At 44.2% G+C, this 16,156-nt stretch overlaps 1 protein-coding gene across 2 annotated transcripts in view; it reads left to right on the forward strand.

The window, feature by feature from the left end:
- Positions 1-16,156, forward strand: part of EXD3 (exonuclease 3'-5' domain containing 3) — a 414,352-nt gene that overhangs the window by 136,552 nt on the left and 261,644 nt on the right. For both annotated transcript variants that reach the window (XM_075015516.1, XM_075015517.1), the window contains exons 10-11: positions 1,884-1,957; positions 3,456-3,494. In XM_075015516.1, the coding sequence (XP_074871617.1) occupies positions 1,884-1,957; positions 3,456-3,494 (113 nt within the window). The remainder of the gene's footprint in view (positions 1-1,883; positions 1,958-3,455; positions 3,495-16,156) is intronic.

Consider the following 16,156-nt stretch of genomic DNA (forward strand, 5'->3'; position numbering starts at 1 on the left):
AATTTGAAGCCTTCCAGAATTGCTAATGCACAAGCTGCAGTTTCTTTTCCAATCTTTTTCTTGAAATTATCATATTAAATGAATTGTTTTTCAACTGAAACCTTTGAACTTTCTGCAATTTTAACATATTGAACAACCAAGGTTGTCTGTCCTTGTGAGAATAGTCTGGAGTTGTATCAGGAATAATTGAAACGTACTTTGTGTGTTGTATCTCTTCAAGAATTGTTGTTTGTACAAATGTCCCACATAACTCTATAAACTCATTTGTATTCTTGTAGAAAGAAAATGGACTTGCATGCATTTTCTACTCTTGTGATTCATGAACATGCTTAACATGACCTGATAAAAGTGTTAAGAAGCTCAAAGTATACCAAGAAAGTTCTATTTGTAGCGTCACTGATACATTGACTGGAACTGCTGAGGCCACATCTGGAGTATTGAGTCCAGTGCTGGGCCCCCCAGCATAGAAGGGATGTGGATGCATTGGGGAGCGTCCAGTGGAGGGCAACCAAAATGATTAGGGGGCTGGAGCACTTAACCTATGAGGAGAGGCTGAGCGATTTGGCTTATTTAGTTTGCAGAAGAGAAGAGTGATGGGTAATCAGATAGCAGCCTTCAACTACCTGAAGGAGGGCTCTGCAGAGGATGGAGAGAGGCTGTTCTCAGTAGTGACAGATGGCAGAATAAGGAGCAATGGTCTCAGGTTACAGAAGAGGAGGTGTAGGTTGGATATAAGGAAAAAACTATTTCATTAGGAGGGTGGTGAATCACTGGAATGCATTACCTAGAGAGATGGTGGAATCTCCATCCCTAGAGAATTTGAGTCATGCCTGACAAAGTTCTAGCTGGGACAATTTAGTTAGGGTTGGTCCTGCTTTGGGCATGGGGCTGAACTCAACCTGCTGAGGTCTCTTCCAGGCCTAGGATTCTATGAACCAAACAAAGCCAGTCCCTGTTCTGAAATAAAAAGAATGGCATTCAGTATGTGCTCATGGAGTTTTTTCCATTTATCAGTTTCTGTGTTTATTTCACTCAGGAGTAAGTTTTCAGCTGAACTGTCAGCTGGGCCTGCTCTACTACAGGCTAAACCTCTGTAATCTGGAACTCTCTCATCCAGCAACATCTGTAATCTGGCATGATTTTACTTAACTGGACAACCACTTATTATGGATGTGGCCAAGTTTCCCGTGGCCCTGTAAAGTTTGTTTTCGGCCACCAGTCCTGGCTCTCAGTGTTGTGTGCTGTTATTTAACTGTAGTTTACCCTAAATGTCTTCTAAGAGCCCAGGAAGCAGTGGAAGTGTTGGTAATGCTGCTAGACAATGGTGACGTCCCATGGTCTGGCAAATTCTCTCAATTGGTGCCAATCAGGTGTCTCTCTTTAACTGGGTTTAATTTTGTTACAGAGTTTTGCCACCCAAAGTAGCTTTGTAGTGTGTACACCTTCCCTGTTTTGTGAGCCCAAACTGTCTTTTTTTGACAAAATTGGCTGGTTTAGACTTCTCTGTTACATCCAGTGCAGATATCTCTTAAGGCTTAAATGATTTTTCTCTTCAGTCCCTCAAAAAAGGGAGTGGGGGGAAGCAGAAAACTGCCTATCATAGTATGCCAAATTGCGAAATATTGATGGGCAAGTATTTATTCCAGATTGCAAAATATTTGAATTTTTTGTTGACGCTAAAAATGTTAATCTGGTTTTTAAATACAATTGGCAATGTTAATGTGCTCCTGAGTCTTTTTGCTTCAGGTTTGGATGGCATTATGTGTTTGCATCATTTAAAATTATTATTGTATCAGGAAAGGAAAAAAAAGTACTGTCTAGAAAAGAAAATTTCGGAGAATTCAGATGTTGTTATTGACTTAAAGGTCTTGTTTATGTTTCAGCTCTCTGTCCGAATGTCATAAATCAGAGACACCTGGGCTCTCTGAAATATCTCTTCTACAAGAGATTTGTTGAGGTATGTTTATACAGTGTGTGCATGGATATATGTTTGCTGTGATTAGAAAATTACCACAGAGCAATGGAAATGTGAGATTAGTATGTGAGCAGAGTGTGGTCATGCTGCATAGAAAGGTGTTGAGAGTCAGAAAACTTAATGCAAGTGCTTGGCCTGGGATATTCTAGACTGACAACTCTGGTTCCAAATTGTGGGTCTATTTTATTACACTGTATGGAAAGACACCTTCTTTGTTTCACCAGCCTCAGCACTTCTCCCTTTGGCAAGATGGGCCTGGGGCAGATCAACCCATATCTGCTGCTCTGGGCACTCCTTTCCCTAGCAGGTGCTTGGCCGTTTCCCCTCTGGGAGGAAACACGGCCTCTCCTGGAGATGCTCACTTTCCTGCTGCTGCTAGTTAAGAGACAGCTTGTCTCCATCTCTTCTTCCTTCTGTCTTTGGGGGGGCAGGTCTTAAAAAGGTCTCAGGCAGCCTCAATTTGATTCAGATATTCCTAATTAACCCGAGGTATCAGCTTTAATTTGAGTCAGGTATACCTCATTAACCTGATGTAACCCCTTCTCAGCTGAGCCTGATTGACCTGAGGTAACACACTGAGCTGGTACGGAAGAGGGTTTTTAAAACATAGGGCTTACACCTCCGCCTTCCCAGCCCCCCTTGCAGCTGGCCACAACTGTTTTATTTATGATTAGGGACCAATTCTGCAAGGCACCAAATGCAGTGGCACTTGAGGGTGTTCAGCAACCTGCTCTTCCCCTTAGTGGTTTGGGTCTCAGGGAGGACAGTTGAGCCACTGCATTTGGTAGTTTTGTCATCCTAGGTGCCTTAACAAGGACAAGGCTGGTGTTCAGAAGAGTACGTTCCATGTGCCTTTCACAAAGCTCATAAATACCCTGCATGTAAGCACATGCAACTTCTCTGTGGCACCAATCTTGATAGCTTTTTGCAGTATTCAATTGCTCAACATCATCCTGAACACCATGGAGGTGTCACCTGGGTCCCTAAGAGATCACGTTGGGTGTGCTAAGGCCATCATGAAATTTAAGTGCCCTGTTACATTAGACACTTGCTTGTGTGAGTTCAGCAATGTCCCAGTTTTCAGCAGTCCTATCTACCTGTTCAGTTGGAAGCTGTCTCTTGTTTTGCATCCACTGCAAACTAGATCTGGATGGGTTAGTTTAAGTTTACAAGGTATATGAGGAGCTTCAGAGTGATCTGGATAGGATTCTCTGTGGCCTCATATTGTAACTGAAGATGAAGAGATTTGGTAATAGTCCCCAACTTTTGTCTGAATTAATTAATCCAAGCAATGTTTTTCTAATGTGCCCTTTATGATGATCTATGGGAACCCAGAGATTTTCACTGCATATCAGATTGTATTCCTATGTCACAAATGCTGTTGTTGTGTTAAATTTCCAAGCGGTGTGTATATTATACTTTAAAACATATTTTATGGTGGTGGTTTTTTTTGTTTTTTGTTTTTGCTTTGTCTTTTCAGAAAACCATGACTCAAGAGAATTGGGCTGATCATGTTGAGGTGAGTGTGAAGCACTCCCTGACCACTTGTTTAGGATTTGTTTGTGTGGACCTCATATTAAGACCGTTTAAAAATTTCCCACTCAGGTGTTAAAAGAATTTGCAGTATGTTACACTATGATAGCTGTTTAGCTTAGTAAGCACAGCCTATACATACATGGAAGAATTGTATGTGTAGGGAGGGTGTGTGTGTTTCTACTATTATGTGTTAAAAACTTGCCATTTGTACCTCAGGCAAATAGGTAAGATTACGGTGGTCTGCTCTTGCGATTCTCTGTACTCACTGCAGGAAGCACACAGACCGCAAATATTGAGGTTATCTAATCTAATCCACTCTGTGTTTGAGAGAGTGTCTCTCCATGTCCATCTGTTCAAGAACGCCTCCTAAATGGTAAGAGTAAGGACCACCAAACTCAGTATTCAGCTTCCTCTTGTCATAACTTAAAGCAGGGTCACTGTTTGGATGTCCCTGGAATGGGATCGCTTCTCATAAAGGTCTTTTATTTATTTATTTATTTATTTATTGATTTGATTTATTTTTAAACCCTCTTAAACTCCTGGTCTTCGCAACATCCTCTGGCAAGGAGTTCTACAGACTCACCATGTGCTGCATGAAGAAAAACTTCCTTTTGTTAGTTTTAAACCTGCTACTCATTAATTTCATTTGGCGACCTAAATTCTTATGTTATGGGAACAAGTAAATATTTTTTCCTTATTCACTTCTTTCACACCAATCATGATTTTATAGACTTGTATCATATCTCCCCTTAGTCTCCTCTTTTCTAAGCTGAAAAGTCCCAGTCTTTTTAATCTTTCTTGATATAATGTTAGGAATTAAGTTTATGTTCAGCCAAAAAGACAGGCTAGAGCTTTGTTTGCCTGCCCTGCTGGTTAAATCAAGTGTGTGACATTTGCAGCCCCTTCTTAAGCCAGGGAAGCTGCAGATCCTTGAGAAGGACAAATACGTCCTCTCTTACTTTCCCCATGCACAGGTGCCTGGAGTGGGGAGGTTCAGGAAAGGGGGAAAGTGACTCTTGTGTCAGGAGGAGCACCAGTTGTGTTGCTGTGCAGCAGCTTGCCATACTGACTCACAACTGGCATGGAAAAGCACAGGAGAGGAAAAATTGTTTCCTGTCTCTGCACACAGATGGAAAGGTGTGCTTTGATGATGGATAGGCAGAAAAAAACAGAAAACATTGCAGTTGCCTAGGTTATTGCCTCTTCCTCCCCAGTGAACAGGGAATGAGCAGTGGAAGCATAACTTATTCAATATGCATCATGCCTCAGAGTTTTCACATAGACCCATTGATCACTGGCATGAGGGACCCGTTGGCTGATTGCAGGTGAGCCAGAGCCGTGGGCTCTTTTGATTCTGTTGGTTCCCGCCCAAGAGGAGTGCCCCAGAAGAATGCTATGGAAAATTACTTTGCCGAGGCAGAAACCACAGACTATATTTTTCCAGCCATTTTACCACCTTTAAAAAGTGAACACTCATCAAAACGTATTACGCTATTGCATAAACTGAAGGTGCAATAGAAGGCTGTGTTACAAGGGTCACTTTCATTTATTAGTAACAGAGAGAAAGCTGTGCTAATCTATACACTATCAGAACAAAAAAGCAGTAAAGGAGCACTTTAAAGACTAACAAATAATTTATTAGGTGAGCTTACGTGGGACAGACCCACTCTGCCACGAAAGCTCACCTAGTAAATTATTTTGTTAGTCTTTAAAGTGCTACTTTACTGCTTTTTTGTTTTCATGTATTAGGGATGAGTACTTCTTTGTGACGTTCGTGAATTATGAAAGGTCAAGTCTGACTAAGAGAAATATTCTTGCTATCACACTCTCGTGGTCTCATGTAGGCTCATTATGATTGGAGTGATAAAAATAATGAGTGAAGCTTAAAGCAGGTGCTTCTCTTGGGTTTAGTGACCCATAACTTTTCAAACCTGACTCAGCTCCATTGAACTAACTAGATCTATGCCATTTAGACCAGGTGTGAGTTTGGCTAGGAGATGTTTGAGGCCTGGCTTCCTCTATAGCTCAATAGTTTTGTTGTGAGAGAGTTTGAATAAGAAAGTTGGGCTATTTTAAGTGTGTGAAAAGAGAAGGGGAAAGAAAAAAGCTATTGCACATTAAAACCACAAAATGTTGTGAATTTTTTAGCTCTTCTAGCATGTAAGCAAATGGGTCTAGGGAGCAGAAGCTTGGCTGGAGACATAGCTCTAGTGTCCTTAGGCATTCCAGCAAATAATAGCCTGGATTTGACAAGGTGGTGAGCGCAGCAGAAGAATTGCTGTGTTCCATGAAACTTTTTATACTGTGTATAGAATTATTATACGGAGGAGTGTATACGTGTGTGTGTATTTGGATGTATATGAAAGTATGTTATTTGCCCATTAGCAGTGCTTTTTTTCTACACAAAAAGGTGCCAGAACTCAAGCCCCAGCCCTCCCCCCTCACAGCCACAAACTGCATCCCCTACCACCCCACACTCCCACTCAGCCTGCCACCACTCCCCCCAGCTCTGCCCCCTGTGTGGCCGTGTGGCCCAGCTCAACCCTCCGAGCGGCCCTGACTCAACACCCCACAACCTACCCCCTTCTCTAGCTTAACCCCCGACATGGCCCTGGCTCAACCCACTCTCTCCCCCCAGCTCAAGCCCCTGTGTAGCTGCATGGCCCCGGCTTAACCCCCTGTGTGGCTGCACAGCCCCAGCAAAGCCCCTTGAATGGCCACACGGTCCTGGCTCAAGCCCCCACGCCCAGCTCAATCTCCCTTGCGGCTGCACAGCCCTGGGTCAATGCACCCCCCTCGCCCCAGCTCAGTCCCCCCTGTAGCCTTATGGCCCCATCTCCAGCCCACCTGCCCCAGCTCAACCCACCCCTCCCCTGGCTCAACCTCCCCCACACAGCCAAATGGCCCCAGCTCAACTCAACCCCCTGCTGTCCCCTGTAGCCCTAACCCACCCCTGGCTTAATGCCCAGCCCCCTCCCATGACCCTAACCCATTGCCAGGTTTAACTCTCCCCAGCTGCCTGCCCCCCAAACTCAGGACTTACATTTCAAAAGGAGCTCCACATGCACCTGCTGCTTTGCTGGCTGCATAGCTGCCCCCACGTACAGCAGCAGGAGCAGCTCACTGACCTTCACACTGAAAGAGCAGAAGTCAACGTAATTGGTTTAATGGTCTGGCTGGCCACTAAGCCAATTAAACTGAGTCCTGCTCTTTCCCCTGCAGGCAGAGAGCTGGAGGCAGAGCGGCGGCAGCACCTTTTAAAAATGGTGCCAGGAAAAAAGGTAGCAGAACGCAGTTCCCCTGTAAAAAAACCCCTGCCCGTTAATGAAATCTCTCCACCCAAGGGGTAGAATGCTGTAACTTTATAACAGCAATGCTGCTGGTAACTAACAGTAGCATTGGATGTATTTGAAGGAGATGTCCACACAGGAAAGGTTATTCCCTAGTTTCTCAAAACTGAAGCATCAGCAAACTAGACCATGAACTGGAACTTCTGAATTATTTCCCTGATTGATGAGGTCCCCAGTGTGAAGCTGCCTTAAGTTAGCTGATACATGGCAGCCTTGTGTACTATAGGCTGGTATGCACTACTGTACTATCCTGAAGTATCTACAAGATTGCATTTGTTCACTGTTTCATCTGATTTGCAGACATTCAGCCTTACTGTAGCCCTAGTGGTACAGTAATTCACTCTGGTCACTGGAGCCAGCTGTTAGCCAGGTTCAGCCCTGGAATAAGCGCAGCTAATCAGGTCTCCTTTCCCAGCTGTGACAATGAGAAAAATTATTTATTTATTTAAAATTTCCCACCATGAAAATCAAACATGCTGAGCTCATGAGTCTTGTTCTTCGAGGGCTCTGGGGTCAGATGCTAGTAATGTGCTGCAGTTATATAACTATTCCCACAAAAATTGTGGGCTTGTTACTAGTGTGGCATTTCAGTGCAAGGGAACCACAAAATGTAAAACAAAACATAATCAACAAACACATATGGGACATCAAGATCCAGGCCATATGAAATGCTGTTCCAATAGAAGTCCTCAGACAACATTCAGAGATGGGCAAGGATATGCATCCTGCTTTATCTAAAACACAGTGTAATGACTGACGGAATTTGAGACCATAGGCTTAAATTTTCTTAGACTATAACAAGGACCTGATGGACCCTTATTATTTATCTGACCCTCTTTCAAACAGCTTAGCGAATAATACCCTGTATTTATGGAATACCTTCCATTGCCGAAGCTCTTTAGCTAAAGACCCTTTAAGTCCTTTGAATCTCAAAGGATTGAAATGTAGCTAGTCTTGGAGTTCAAGCACAACAGCCAGTCTGGTCCAGGACAGCATCCCACCGTGGTTTCAGGATAGGAAGTGAAGAATACTGTTGAAACTATGATTGGAATTGAAATAGTCAGAAAGTTCTTACTTACATTGTTTGGCCAGGACAGCAGGCTAATTCACTAATCGTGGGGCCTTTAAAGAACGCAAGAGATCACAGGCTCAGTTTGTAAACAGTGCGCAGTTTGTCAGATGCTCCATCTGGGCTTCATTTGACCTGAATTCCCTCTGATGCACTGCAAGGAACTGAATATCTATAAGGCTTTAAGCTAACTACAGAGTCACTCAGGAGACAGTTATCTAGTGATCAATCAATGTCTTTCTGTACCTGCTTATCTATTGAATCTATTTTTATCTATATTGAACAAACTATTCACCTAGCTTCTCCCTCACTTGAAGTTTTTAAATCGAGATTGGATGTTTTCCAAAAGGTAGATTAGAGAAGTAATTGTTCCTCTTTATTTGCCTTTGGTGAAGCTGCATCTGGAGTACTGTGTCCAGTTCTGGGCCCCCAGTTATAAGAAGGATGTGGATACACTGGAGAGGGTCCAGCAGAGGGTGACCAAAATAATTAGGGGGCTGGAGTATATGACTTATGAAGAAAGGTTGAGGGAATTGGGACTGTTTAGTCTGCAGAAGAGAAGACTGAGTGGAGACGTGATAACAGCCTTCAACTTACTGAAGGGAGGCTGCAAAGAGGCTGGAGAGAGGCTGTTCACAGTGGTCACGGATGGCAGAACACAAAACAATGGTCTCAAGTTGCAGTTGGAAAGGTCCAGGTTGAACATTAGGAAGAACTTTTTCACTAGGAAGGTGGTGAAGCATTGGAATGGTCTACCCAGGCAAGTAGTGGAGTCTCTATCCCTGGAGGTGTTTAAGTCCCACCTTGACAAAGCCCTGGCGGGGCTGATCTGATGGGTTTGGTCCTGCTTAGAGCAGGGGGCTGGACTCGATGGCTTTTTTAGGTATCTTCCAGCTCTATTGTTCTATGATTCTAGATGGTCAGAAGAGTCCATTCTGACCTTAAAATAAATGGGGTAGATCCTCCACTGGTGAAAACTGTTATAGCTCTGCCAGTGGAATGGTGGCAGTTACACCAGCTGCAGATCTCCCTTAGGAATTGTATATAGCTGTGACTGTAGCATGAGTGTGCATGTGACAGCTGTCAGTCACCTTTGACACCTTGCATACACTCTGCCTTTTAATCCATCTGGACCGGGGCTGCTTCTAGCATTCCATAACGTGGAACAGCTTTTAAACAGCTGCTGTTGTTAAAAAACGTGAAAAGTGGGTTTCGTTCTCATTCTCCCTTCTCTCATTGGGGAGTTTCAGAATGGGCAGTATTCAGTCTTGCATCCATGACAGATTTAAATTCCAGAATCTCATGAACCCGGGAATGAGGTCATTGCTCTATGCCAACTGAGAGCTGGCAGGGTCTCTCCTCTCCCAGAGGCTACACTTCAGGGTTTCCCTCACCTCTGCTATGCTGTTCAGTCTGCTTCCTGCTTTTCATGTCTGTCTTCTGACACTGTCATGAATTAACCAGCAGCCCAGCAGAGGAGGAAGTGTGGAAGGAGCAACAGCCACATCGATCTCTGCTTTTGTTTGTTGCCTCTCGATGTGTACGTGTTACTCAGTATCATAGCACTTTGGAGTGAGCGTGTGGTTTGTCGATAAGTTCGATATGAAATGTGGAGGAGCTGACAGAAGTCAGGGGATGGAGGTAGCTGAAACACTGGTTTTATAGGGAGTTCAGAAATAGCGTTCTTTAATTCAGTGACATTTGGGGAGTAGTTTCACTTCTGTACAGCCAACTGTGATGCAGATGGGGAGGTCACTCCCAGCAGAGGGTGTGTGCACCTGCTTCCCCTACAGAGCCCAGTCTGTTTTGCCCCAACCCCTGGCTATAGGGTCACTCACAGATGTGCAGTTGTGTGGCCCGTGGATCAACGTCAGTAAACTCCCCCCTGTTCCACAAGGCAGTGTTGTCTAAGGGCCAGAGTCAGTAAACTCAAAGTCCATAAACTCACCTCAGTCTCCAGGGCAGGGTGGCCCCATGGCCGGAGTCAGTGTAATTGCCATGGTCTGTAGCACAGTGCGGCCCAGTGGCCAGGATCACAGTTGTTAGTTGAAGGAGGTGGGACAACAGTCGCGGTAGGGGGTGGTTGGCTTAAAGCTACCAGTGTAGGTAGGGCTAGTATTAGATTATTAAATGTTACTGTCAGCAAACTGTTAAACTCCACAGCAGGGGCACACAGGAATGTGTTAGCAAACTAATTATAAGGGGTACAATTGCTGTGAATATTACAGTACAAAGTGCAAGGCTCTCCTGCTCTTTCAGGATGATGTGAAACCAGCTGAAGCACACTGAGGGCACTAAAGCCAGCTGGAGGCTCTCACAAATGTGTTCTTTTCCACGGTGCCTGTCACCACCTACCAGCAGCAGTGGCCAGAGGATTACGTCAGTTACAGTTAAAACCAGAAAGCTGACAATGACTAGGCAAAACCCCCTGATAATCCCTCATTTCTGGAGTACAGAACTCTGTATTCTAAATAGCAGTCTGTGCAAGACATCTAAACTGGACTCCAACTAACTTGTGAAAACACAGCAGATCACAGGATGACCGAAAAACCCAAGCGTTTGTGCTCTCAGTTGCACCAAGACTAAGGACATGTAGGACCCACAGTGAGAACAGACTCCCCAAAGGGGGTAGGGAGATGCACTCAGGAGGTGACCAACGCAGAGGAAGAAGGAAGTGCTCACTGCAGCCTATAAAATGTGTAGCAAGAGCTGCTGAAGCATCTTAACTTGCCTCCCTAGCTTGAAGAGCACTTGAATAGAAGAGCTGTTTGTCTATGTTATCGACGTTTCACACAAGAACGCATGCTCTTCATTCTCTTGCCTCCAGCAGTACAACTATACAGTCATTCGACAATATCCTGAATTATTTCATAGCCTTGTAGTAGATCATTACCTGAATGCGTCTGTGAGAAATAAACTGGATTGTAAAAGGACTGTCCAATTCCTATTCATTTCAGAAGGAAATCTGGGCTATTTTCAATTGATAGTTTGTGTCTGTTATACTTTTAAGCAAGATTGCTTCACCTGATGAGTGCCAGAAAGAGAACCCTATGAACAAATGAACGTTTAGAAGTGCAAAAAGCAATACTAAACAACACAACAAGACTAGAACAAACTAAACAGGGAATTGATCTTCGCTTATTTGCTCTGAAAGAATGTGTGTCTCTGAAGATTGTTGTAATTATGGATTTAGGAAGTCAGTCCAGTTTGCCAGTGTGTAAATTTCAAGGTTCATTCAGTCTGCCCTCTCAAGCATTCCTTCAACAGAACAAAAAGCATGGGGAGTTGAAATGCACCAAGAGAGATTAAATAAAAAAATCCACTGCCAGTCCTTCCATTTGTTAATGATCCCCAAAACATACTTATTATAGCTTTGGCTTGCTGCCAAGTGAACTCCTTGACTGGTGAAATAAAAATGAGACAATGTAACCCAAGTCTTGCTTAATAATATAGGCTTTTATTTTTCGTAGCCTGCCAGCGTCATTGGACAAGTATTTTCCTCTTATTATTTTTTTAAATATTTTGAATAATTTTCAAAAAAGAAGGTGTCATCCTGTGGGGCTCCCATACTGCATGTTCTTGGAAAGGAAAGCCCCTCTAGCTCCAAATAACATGAAGCAAGAAACGGGAACCATAGAGATAATAGGAAACAAGCGTCCTGGCTAACACAAGAATTAATTTATGAACACCTGTTTTGTTGTCCCTATTCCACATTCTTTCATCATGCAAAAAGATAGCTCTTGCTAGGTAACTCTGACTCTTCCAGCAGTATAGGCTGGACTGTACCTCAGACACACAGTTCTGTCGTATCAGTGGGTGTGGTGGATGTTGGTGTGGTGGACGTGGGCTGAATACACAGTTTGCCCCTAAAGAATTATACAAATAGCATATATTAGATACTACCAAAAATGATCCAGAGTGGAACCTGGTAAGGACTGGGTTTGATCTCTAAGGAAATGTCTACAGAGCAGCGTTATTCCAAAATAACTTATTCCGTAAGAGATATTCTGGAATAGCATGTTTCAAAGTAACAGTGCTATACACAAAATTCATTTTGAAATAGCACTAACCTGTTTTGAAATAGAGTGTCTACATGCAAGAGGGCCGATTTTGAAATAGAAGTTGGACACACTATGGCTTATTTCTAAATAAGTGCTGTTCCCTGTCTACACAGCCACTGTTTCAAAATAGGTGTTATTCCTCGTGCAGTGAGATTTACATATTTTGAAATAAGCCAACTGCTATGTCAAAAGTATTTCAAAGTAGTGGTGGTGTTGCGTAGACACTAAGGTAGTTATTTTGAAATAACTCTGCTGTGTAGACCTACCCGAAGAGGACAGTTGAAGTGAGAGTCAGCCAGTGAAGAAGACTGAACAACTGCTAAGAATGAAGATAATTGACTCTAAAAGGAGCTAGTGCCAAAAGGCGGTGGCCTGTAGACATAATGCATGAAACACAAAACTAGCTTCTTTGGCTTACAGACAGAAGAGTTTTTGAATTAATTATACCTGAAAATGTACAGATTTTTTTTAGACTACTAGTAAGAAAGAGAACGTGTTCCTTATCGATATTGCCAGTCAGGGGCCACCGACTTGGAGGGGACGGGGAGGAGAGGGAGGGTGGTCTGGGCCCCTTTGAAGTGCCTCTCTGCGGCAGTTGGCGGGTGTGTGTGTGTGAGAGAGAGAGAGAGAGAGAGAGAAAGTGGCGCTGAGGGCTGGCTGCTCATGGCCCTGCCCCTTCCAGATGCAGAGTCAGGCCCCCTTCTCACCTTGCCTTGCTACCTGCCAGCACCTGTTGGCACCACTGTTGCCAGTAGAATGCTGTAGCTTAAATGTCAGCTAAACGTTAGGGTTCTTTACCACTTAAGGGAGACAGGGCAGGAGAAGGACAGATTTTCTCTTTGGGGTTGAAGATCTCTTTTTGAAAGGGCTCCTGAATTTGTCAGCTAGTCGTTGTTGAAGTCTCGCTGCTGGTGGAAGATGCAGAACTGGACTGAGATGTGCGTAGTGTGATTTTTGTCTTCATTATTTCATGACTGATATGAGAGTGGGGAAGGTGGGATCTGAAAGCCATGTGGTGACTGGAGAGACAGGAAGCTGCTGAACATGAGACTGTCCCCACACTCATGTCCCCTGCTGTTCTCCAGCGGGTTAGGTTTAAGAAGGTCTGTGCCAGCTACGTAGAATAAACCGGGTCAAGACAGATAACTGGATTGTATATAAATGGTAGGGTCTCTGAATGCTGTTTGGAGGTACGTATGGTAGGGTTTCCGACCTGTTTGGAAGGGGGGTGTGATGGTTCCCCCTGCAATACCACTCAGTCCCCTAACCCACCAGCCTGGGTTCCCTCTCATGATGTGCTGATGTGACGAACTGCTAGCCTACACTTTCACTAGCATTCACACAAGTAGGGAGATACCCAGCTGCAATTTTCCCTGCTTTGCATAGCTTTTGCATATGGTGGTAACCCGTTTTTCCCAAAGTTTGGTTCCAGACAAGTCTATGGAAGGATACCAACATTGCAAAATTAAGTTGAGACAAGTGGTCTTATCACACGTCATTGTAGAGTCAAAACAGCCATTACTCACAGTCAGTTGGGAGCATTCATAGAAAGACTCACCAGGTAGCAGAAACACTTCTTCGGAGGCCTTGTTCTTTCTAATGGCCCATTTTCTGAGAGATGTCCTTGTGGTTGTTCCACTCCAGGTATCATTGCGTCCCTGTACTGTCGATTGGAGATTTTTACACCAGTCCTCATAGCCATCATGCACGCATAGAGCCTGTCTGACCCACACGCCTGTCATGTCTGAATAGCATGTGTGCAAGACTGGTCTTATCAATTCCCTCTGTACCATTGCCAACCTGAAATGGAGCTCAGCAGACTTATTTGAGACACTTTTCCAACCTCGTGCAGTTGTAAGAGCTCACCTCAGAAAGCAAGGAGTCATGCATAGCCTCCTCAGGCAGTGGCAGCTCCGCTGGCTTGGCCACGTCCACAGGATGAATGATGGAAGGATCCCAAAAGACATCCTGTACGGCGAGCTAGCCTCTGGCAAAAGACCTCCCGGATGCCCCCAATTGCGCTACAAAGACTTCTGTAAGAGGGACCTCAAGGAGGTAGACATCGACCCAGATAGTTGGGAAGAGCTGGCAGGCGACCGCAGCAGCTGGAAGCAGGAACTACACAAGGGCCTTCAGAAGGGCGAGATGAAGACCAGACAGCTGGCAGAGGAGAAGTGAGCCCGTAGAAAGGACAGCAAGGACCTGCCAGACACCCACTACATATGCAGCAGATGTAGCAAGGACTGTCACTCTTGTGTGGGCCTCCACAGTCACAGTCAACGCTGCAAATGACGATCTTAAATGGAGTTACGAAGGGCATGATCCATAGGCTACGCAGACTGAAGGATGCCTTGGAAAGTGTTACGTTATCTTGATGACTGCTTCCTCAAAGCTTTTGAAGAGTAGTTAACATTTGCAGTAGCTAACATTCTTCGAGATGAGTTTCCCTAAGGATGCAGACACATTGGAGAGAGTCCAGTGGAGAGCAATGAAAAGATGTGAGAGAGTTGTAAAAGATTTATAGAGGTGTCCAGGCTTGTGGGGAATAGTGCTGATCTTACTCCCAGGAAGGTCCAGTGATACCAGACTCTAGAGGTGGCTTTGAGTCTTTTGGTGGTGTGGCTGGGGTCGGGGAAGCCTCAAATAATACTAGTACGTAGAAGAGCACGAATTGTTGGGCAAAAGTCAGCATGGTTTCTGCAGAGGGAAGTCGTGTCTAACTAATCTATTAGAATTCTTTGAAGGGGTTAATAAACATGCGGACAAGGGGCACCCAGTGGACATAATATACCTAGATTTCCAGAAAGCCTTTGACACGGTCCCACACCAAAGGCTTTTATGTAAATTAGGCGGTCATGGGATAGGAGGAAAGATCCTTTCATGGATCGGGAATTGGTTAAAAGACAGAAAACAAAAGGTGGGAATAAATGGTAAATTTTCACAATGGAGGAGGGTAACTAATGGTGTTCCCCAGGGGTCAGCCCTGGGACCGATCCTGTTCAACTTGTTCATCAATGATCTAGAAAATGAGGTAAGCAGTGAGGTGGCAAAGTTTGCAGATGACACCAAGTTGTTCAGGACAGTCAAAAGCAAAAGGGATTGTGAAGAACTACAAAAAGATCTCAGCAAACTGAGTGATTGGGCAGCAAAATGGCAAATGAAATTTAATGTGGGTAAGTGTAAGGTAATGCATGTTGGAAAAAATAACCCAAATTACACGTACTACATGATGGGGTCAAATTTAGCTACGACAGATCAGGAAAGGGATCTTGGAGTTATAGTGGATAGTTCTCTGAAGACATCCATGCAGTGTGCAGCGGCAGTTAGTAAAGCAAATAGGATGTTAGGAATTATTAAAAAAGGGATCGATAATAAGACAAAAGATATCATACTTCCCCTGTATAAAACTATGGTACGCCCACATCTTGAGTACTGTGTGCAGATGTGGTCTCCTCACCTCAAAAAAGATATATTGGCATTAGAAAAGGTTCAGAAAAGGGCGACTAAGATGATTAGGGGCTTGGAACGGGTCCCATATGGGGAGAGGCTAGAGAGACTGGGACTTTTCAGTTTGGAAAAGAGGCGATTGAGGGGCGATATGATAGAGGTATATAAAATCATGAATGGTGTGGAGAAAGTGAATATAGAAAAATTATTTACCTTTTCCCATAATACAAGAACTAGGGGACACCAAATGAAATTGATGGGTAGTAGGTTCAAAACTAATAAAAGGAAATTTTTCTTCACACAGCGCACAGTCAACCTGTGGAACTCCTTGCCCGAGGAGGCTGTGAAGGCCAGGACTCTATTAGGGTTTAAAAAAGAGCTTGATAAATTTTCGCAGGTTAGGTCCATAAATGGCTATTAGCCAGGGATAAAGTATGGTGCCCTGGCCTTCAGAACAAGGGCAGGAGATGGATGGCAGGAGATAAATCACTTGATCGTTGTATTCTGTTCTCCTTCTCTGGGGCACCTGGCATTGGCCACCGTCGGCAGATGGGATGCTGGGCTGGATGGACCTTTGGTCTGACCCAGTATGGCCATTCTTATGTTCTTATGTTCTAGTAGAGTTTATCAGGAAGTATCTCATGCCTTTGGAACAGAATTCACTTTGAACTGGAATACCAGGCTAAGGAGGAAGAAAACAGATTCTGTAAAGCGAGGA

The sequence above is a fragment of the Carettochelys insculpta genome, chromosome 21 (assembly GCF_033958435.1).
Source record: "Carettochelys insculpta isolate YL-2023 chromosome 21, ASM3395843v1, whole genome shotgun sequence".
NCBI classification, from domain to species: domain Eukaryota; kingdom Metazoa; phylum Chordata; order Testudines; family Carettochelyidae; genus Carettochelys; species Carettochelys insculpta.